Source organism: Erithacus rubecula, assembly GCF_903797595.1.
Source record: "Erithacus rubecula genome assembly, contig: scaffold_1192_arrow_ctg1, whole genome shotgun sequence".
NCBI lineage: Eukaryota > Metazoa > Chordata > Aves > Passeriformes > Muscicapidae > Erithacus > Erithacus rubecula.
This window is the reverse complement of record NW_027636210.1, coordinates 14,814-21,677: the sequence shown is the minus strand read 5'-3', so window position 1 is coordinate 21,677 and position 6,864 is coordinate 14,814. Positions and strand designations below refer to the sequence as shown.

At 58.6% G+C, this 6,864-nt stretch overlaps 1 protein-coding gene across 1 annotated transcript; it reads left to right on the top strand.

Moving 5' to 3' along the window:
* Window positions 1–5,125: 5,125 nt before the first annotated feature.
* On the top strand, window positions 5,126–6,629 carry LOC306815357 (forkhead box protein J1-like; the record flags this gene model as incomplete). Its single annotated transcript, XM_079331933.1, has 3 exons — window positions 5,126–5,611; window positions 5,736–5,905; window positions 6,176–6,629. The coding sequence occupies 3 exons, from the start codon at window positions 5,126–5,128 to the stop codon at window positions 6,627–6,629; spliced, it is 1,110 nt and encodes a 369-aa protein (XP_079188059.1).
* Between the last annotated feature and the right edge of the window lie 235 nt (window positions 6,630–6,864).

The window sequence follows — 6,864 nt, the reverse complement described above, 5'->3', positions numbered from 1 at the left end:
TGCTAGCAGGACAACGCAGGGACAAGTCACCACACCTGTGGGGACACTGCACTAGGACACCTCTAGTGACACCCGCGTGGCACTGATCCTTGCCCTGTCCCCCAGGGGTCCCCTGAACGTGGTGGCCCTGGGACACCCTGGTGGCTGTCACTGCTTCCACACTGCTTTCACCAGCTGAACAAGCCCTGACAACAACTTGTCAACAACCCTCCCACCCTGGTGGGTGGTGACATTTGGCTGGGATATTGCAGTAGTGACAGTGGGGATGTGGTGCATTGGGCAACCATCTTAGCCATGGCTGAGATGAGGTGCAGGTGACACTGTGGTGGCACAGGTTGTGGCATTGATGCTGTTGCAGTTCATGTCCCCACCCATGTCCACGTCCCCTTATGTCCACAGCTAGGCCTGTGTCTCCATCCATGTCTGTGTCCCCATGAAAGGCTGTGTCCCCTCATGTCCCCATCCATGACCTCACCTGTGTCATTGTCTACCACATCTCCCCATCCATGCATTACTTCAACATCTTTATTTTTATTCTAATTTCAGGACTTTAAAGGGATTAACAGAAACCTTTTTGTTTCAAGGCCAAACCAAAAAGATTTACGTGTCCCTGCTGGCAGAGCATCCACATGCTTGGCTGGGTGGGAAGAACCCTTTTTGGAGGGGTTTCCACCCCACTGTCTCCAAAATCATGGGATTTGCCCCAGTCTGTTCCCATTTGGATGTGGAAGATGTGCATTGGCCAGAGAGGATTAAAACGATGGTTTTTTATTGGAGAAGACCTCCAAGGCCACCCAGTGTTGCTTGATGCCACCAGAAGATGCAACAAATGATATTTTTCTGGGGTCAGAAGTCGACAAATGTGCTCTCCACAATGGATTTGTGATGTTGGTCTGTGGATGTATCCAGGTACCCAAGGGAAGCCAGGAGAATGTGGAGCCCCCCCAGCCAGGTGTCTTCCCAACACAGATCACTGGGACTCTGCCCACTGGGAGACACTGGGATCATCCAGCACGGATCCTGTAACGGAGAACGGAGCTGGAGCGGCACATGAAGCTCTTCCCACATTCAAGGCACTCACAGGGCTTCCCTTAGTGGTACCTCCGTTGGTGCGTGGTCAAGTGTGAGCTCTGTGAGAAGCTCTTCCCACACTCAGAACACTCATAAGGGCTCTCCCTGGTGTGGATGCGCCAGTGGGTGACGAGGTTGGAGTTGTACCTGAAGCCCTTCCCACACTCGGGACAACAGAAGGGCTTCTCCTCTATGTGAATGTGCTGGTGCTGGAGGAGACTGGAGCTGGTTGGAAACCTCTTGCTGCATTTATCACACTCGTAGGGCTGTTCAGCCGTGTGGCTCCTTTGGTGGACAATCAGATCAGAGCTGGTCCTGAAGCACTTGCCACACTGGGAGCACTCATAGGGCCTCTCCCCAGTGTGGATACGCAGGTGGGAGACAAGGCAGCAGTTGTATTTGAAGCCCTTCCCACAGCTGGGGCAGCGGAAGGGCCTCCCCTCTGTGTGAATGTGCTGATGCCTGAGGAGATTGGAGCTGGTCTGAAACCTCATCCTGCATTTGTCACACTCGTAGGGCCTCTCCCCAGTGTGGATCATCTGGTGGCAGATCAGTTTGTATCTCGTACTGAAGCCCTTCCCACACGCTCCACACTCGTAGGGCCGTTCCCCCACATGGACTCTCCAGTGGCAGATCAGGGAGGATCTCTTGCTGAAGCTCTTCCCACAATTTGAACACTTGTGGGGCTTCTCCTCATCATGATGCTGCTCATGGACCCCAAACTCTGAGCTCTGGCTGCAGCTCTGCGCACTCATCTGGCCCAGGCTGGGTCTTTCCTCCTTGGATACCCAAGATCTGTGTTTGCAGCCCACCCTTGTGAGGGATCTCCGGGGCTTTTCCTCCTCATTGGTTTCCTGTGCTGTGGAGCCACTCCAAATGGCCTCTTCCACGAGGTTCTGAAAACAGCGCTTTTTGGAGGAGCTTCTATCCACTGTCTCCAAAGTCATGGGATTTCCTCCAGTCTCTTCCCAATTGGGTGTGGAAGATGCACATGGGCCAGAGAGCATTAAAACAATGGATTTATGTTGGAGAAGACCTCCAAGGCAGGTGCTTGTGCAGGCGCTGCCGCAGCAGGGCGGCCGGCAGGTAGGGCGTGAGGAACAGCACCTGGCTCAGGGCCCTCTGTGGGGACAAGAGAGCCCTGGGACACGCCCAGCCCCTCCCAAAACAGCCTGGGAGCCCTTCAGGTACTTCCACCAAGCCTGGTAGCACCTGAAGGGTTCCAGGGATGGGGAAGTCCCTCTCCCACCTGCTGCCTTCACACCTGCACAGGTGGAAATTACTGCCCCAAACCCTCCCTGGGGTCATTCACACCGTCCAGGTGTTGGGGGGGGAACAGCTGGAGGCAGCACTGCAGGTGGGGTCTTACCTGAACCCCCCTCAGCTGCTGCCACAGTGTGGGGATGGGCCCAGGGCTTCTCTGCAGCTTTTTACCTGCACCTGGGCTGGTTTGGGGCTCACCTGGGCTGACCTGAACTCACCACGTGATCCACACGGAGCCTGTTGAGCGCCAGCACAGAGCCAGAGAACAAAGCCCTGAGAGCCAAGAGCTGGGCCAGCTGGGGCTGGGCACCCCCTGCACCTGGGGACAGCCAGCAGGGCAGGTGACACCCCTGGCAGGGGACAGCAGCTCCCACTGCCCCCAGGGGTGGGGAGGGGCACAGAGCTGAGGGGGGGTGATGCTGGGGGCACACACCTGGGCACACACCTGGGCACACACCTAGGCAGGGCAGGGGGAATTCAGGGCAGGGCAGGGGGCTCCAGGGAGGACTCAGGCAAGGCTGGAGAGGGGTGGGCAAGGAAAGGAGAATCAGATGAAGAGCAGACAAGGCAAAGCAAAGCCGGGGGAAATGGAGTGGGGAGACAAGGTGGTGAGAAAGGCAATGAAGGGCATGGAACCAGGATCCGAAGCGAGTGGCACCAGGGACACTCCTAACTAAAGGGACCAGGAGAAAAAGCTCGACAGCCCCAGGTGTCGAATTCCCACTGCAGCAGTTCCACAGCTGATGGAGCTGCCGATCGGGAAAAGCCACGACATTCACCAACGTGTGGATCCCAAAGTTTCTTTGCCAAAGAGAGGAACTCTGAGCCCATCTCAATAGCAGGGCACTAAAGCAGGATTGGGGCTGGGGGCAGCGGGCTCAGGGAGACCCCTGGGGAGGGCAGGGGGGCTCAGGGGCGGTGGGGGATTCTCCTTACAAACCTCTGACTGTGATCTTGTGATTTCAACAAGGACACATCCCAATAATCCTTTAATTCGTGCTCTGTCAGTCCCCCCTCTCCCTCACCTTTACCCTCAGGGCTGGGGAGGGTCACAGGTGTCAGAATCGGGTGGGGGCACAAGGAGCAGCCGAAGGGGGGCAGGACGGAGCCTTCGGGGCTGCTGGTGCTGGCTGCAGCCCAAGCTCTGAGCTCTGGGGGTCCCCCCGCACCCCCGAGCTCCATCCGCGGCTCTGGGGGTCCCACCGCACCCCCGGGCTCCATCCGCGGCTCTGGGGGTCCCGGGGGGCGGCAGGACGGGGCGAGCCATGATCTCCGCCATGCTCTTGCCCCTTCTTCTTTTTCCACGCTTTGCTTTTTCATCTTTTCTGCGCTCCTGCTCTTCCAAAATCCACTCATCTCTCTCTCTCCTGAGCCGCACAAGCTGCGACTCCTGCATGGGCTTGGGGCTTCGAGGAGTGAGGGATGCCGGGGGCTGGGCGCTGCCCCCGCACACCCCCCCCGCTCCAAAGGAGCCCGTTTGGCGCCCGTTCGAGGAAATGCCCGTTCGTGGCACTGGCGACCCGCGCGCCCCCCGCCCCAAACGGCGGCGTCCCCCGCGCGCCCGGGGTTCCGCAGTTCTCGCCGCCACCGCCGGGCCAGCGGCTGCTCTCCGCCCGCTCTGCCCCTCTCTTGGCGTCTCTCCTTCTCTCTCTCCTGCCTCAAAAGCCACCAGCCCGCACCCGAGCCAGCCCCGCATCCCCCGCCCGGCGCTGCCCAGAGCCCGGAGCTGCCGGCTCGCCTGGAGACGCGCCGCGCTTGGGGCGCTGCCGGCACTCACCGCTGCTGCAGGTTGGTTTTGGGGGCCGGGGCAAGGGAGGAATGGCCAACAAACAGCATTGAAGCGAAGGAAGTTGGTGGCAGGGATGGGATAGGGATGGACGAGTGTTTTAGAGTCTTTAGGGGTGATGGGCTCTGAGTTCCCATCCTCAGTCCCGGGGCAGGTGCGAGAAACAGCTTTGCTTGGTGGCTGCAGGACTGGATTTGTGTTGTTTAAGTGCGGGGAGGGGATGCTGATTGATTTCTTTCATTCTCTCTGTGGCTAAACCCTCGCTGGGCAGTGCCAGCCCCAGGCAGTGCCAGCCCCAGGCAGTGCCAGCCCCGCTCGGGGCACGGGGGTTGGAGGGAATGTCCCCTCAGCTCGGGGCTGCTGCAGCCCCCGGGGGCACCGGGAACACCCGGGGCTGGCCCTGCCGGTGCCGGGCACTGAACTGAGCGTGGAAACGCATCAGCACAGGGGCATTAAATGCAGGGGTTTGTATTGAAGAGCTCTGGGAATCAGGGGCACAACCCCAAATCTGACCCCGACATGGATTCGAGATGGAATTGTTTTTATACCCTTTTCATTACATAACTGTATAATAATTATTAAACCCATATTGTTCTATTGTATACATTGATCTTATCCGAGTATGTATTGTAATTTTCATCAGGACCCGCAAATATCCTTTCTCATGATTCTTGTTATGGTTAAACAATAATTCAATTACCAAAAAATATTTATATTTTATATTTTATATTTATATGATATTTATTTATACTTATATATATATTATTATATATATTTCGGGATATTTAGTATTTATGATATGATGATTACGCAGATGCAGACAAAGTTCCCTTTCCCAGGCCTACCAGACTCAACTTTTCTTTCCACCCCCGCAATCTATTTTTTACAATTCCCACGTTTTAGACCCATTTTAACCCTGCGCTCTCAGAACCTCATCCCTCTCCGTGCCTCTTCTCCCTGCAGCAGCCGCCCTGTCCATCGCCTCCGTTCCCGGGAACAGCAGCCATGGTGTGCTCCAGCCCCGCGCTCGGAGCTCAGGAACAGCCGAGCTGCAGCCAGGACGAGCGCCCCGGTGGCGAGCCAGAGCTGCTGTGGCTCGCCAACCTGACGGGCGCGCACCTGGGCCTGGCCCCGATCTCGCAGGACCCCGAGGATCGCTGCAGCAACTGGGAGAACCTGGTGAGCCTGGTGGATTTTCAGTGCCCAGGCTTCCCGCTGAGCGCCAGGGAGCTCTGCCACTACATCGACATTCCGCGCTCGCCCGCGTCCTCCGGCGCCAGCGCGGTGACCGCCACCCTGGCCCTGTCCCCTCCCCTCCCCGAGGACATGGACTACAAGAACAACGTGCACCTCAAGCCGCCCTACTCCTACGCCACCCTCATCCGCATGGCCATGGAAGCCAGCAAGGAGCCCAAACTCACCCTGGCTGCCATCTGCAAGTGGATCAGTGACAACTTCTGCTATTTCCGCCGCGCCCATCCCACCTGGCAGGTAGGAGGAGCTTTGGAGCCCTGCTGGGCTGCCCGGGGCTCTTTGCACAGCGCCGCGTTCCCTTGGCCGTGCTGATGCCACCGGCAGCACTTCAGCCCCGCGCTTTGCTCTCTTTTCCACCCAGAGCTCCATCCGGCACAACCTGTGCATCAACAAGCGCTTCATCAAGGTGCCCCGGGAGAAGGGCGAGCCGGGCAGAGGCGCCTTTTGGAAGCTTCGCCCCCAGTACACCGAGGGGCTGAGGAGCAGCAGCTGCAAAGGGCGCAGGAGGCGTCCGGAGCAGATCCCGGCGGGGTCGGGCAGACGAGCCCGGCCTGGTACCCGGCCCGGAGCCCATTCCAGAGCTCAGCCCGGAGCCCATCCCGGTGCCCATCCCGGAGCCCATCCCGGAGCCCATCCCGGAGCTCAGCCCAGTGCCCATCCTGAAGCCCATCCCGGTGCCCATCCCGGAGCTCAGCCCGGTGCCAATCCCGGAGCCCTGCCCGGAGCCCATCCCAGAGCCCATCCCGGAGCCCATCCCAGGGCCCATCCCGGGGCCCGTCGCTGCCCCAGCCCCGCCCGCAGCTGCCTCGAGGTGGGTGCGGAGCTGCAGCAGCTGCTGCGCGAGTTCGAGGAGTTGGAAAGCGGCCACAGCTGGAATCCCCCTGCAGCTGCCGAGGCCTCTTGGCTGCCCAGCAGCGCCCAGGAGGAGCCGGGCGAGCTGCCGGAGCTGAAGGACAGCGCTGACTGGGAAGCTCTGCTCGATCTCGGCCCGGAGCAAGGAGAATTCTCCTTTCTCGGCGACCTGCAGCACCTGGACTGGCCACAAGAGCCGCTCCTGCCTGAGCTCAGCCCCGCCAAGCCGGCTTTGGATGAAACCGTGCTGGCCACGGCTTTCCTGGAGGCGGCCTGGCACGGGGAGAGCAGTGAGACCCTCCCCAGCTGCATCCCCGCCGAGCAGGGGGCTGCGAACATCCCGAGCTCCCTGCCCGGCGGGGATGGGATGGATTGGGACTCCCTGACCCTCTTCAATCTCTAGTAGAGATGGAGATTAGATTAGACTAGACTAGATTAGATTAGATTCAATCAGATGGGTTTAGGAGGGGCTTTGGGGGTAGGTGTAGATGGTTTTGCGGATAAGATTTATTTTTGCTTCTTTCTGTTCTGTTTGTGGGGGTTTTTGGGTTTTTTTTTATTTGCTTAGGAAATTATGTTGGAGAACTGCGCAGATATTTGAGCCACTTTGCCTTCTTTTTTTTTTTTTTCATTTATTA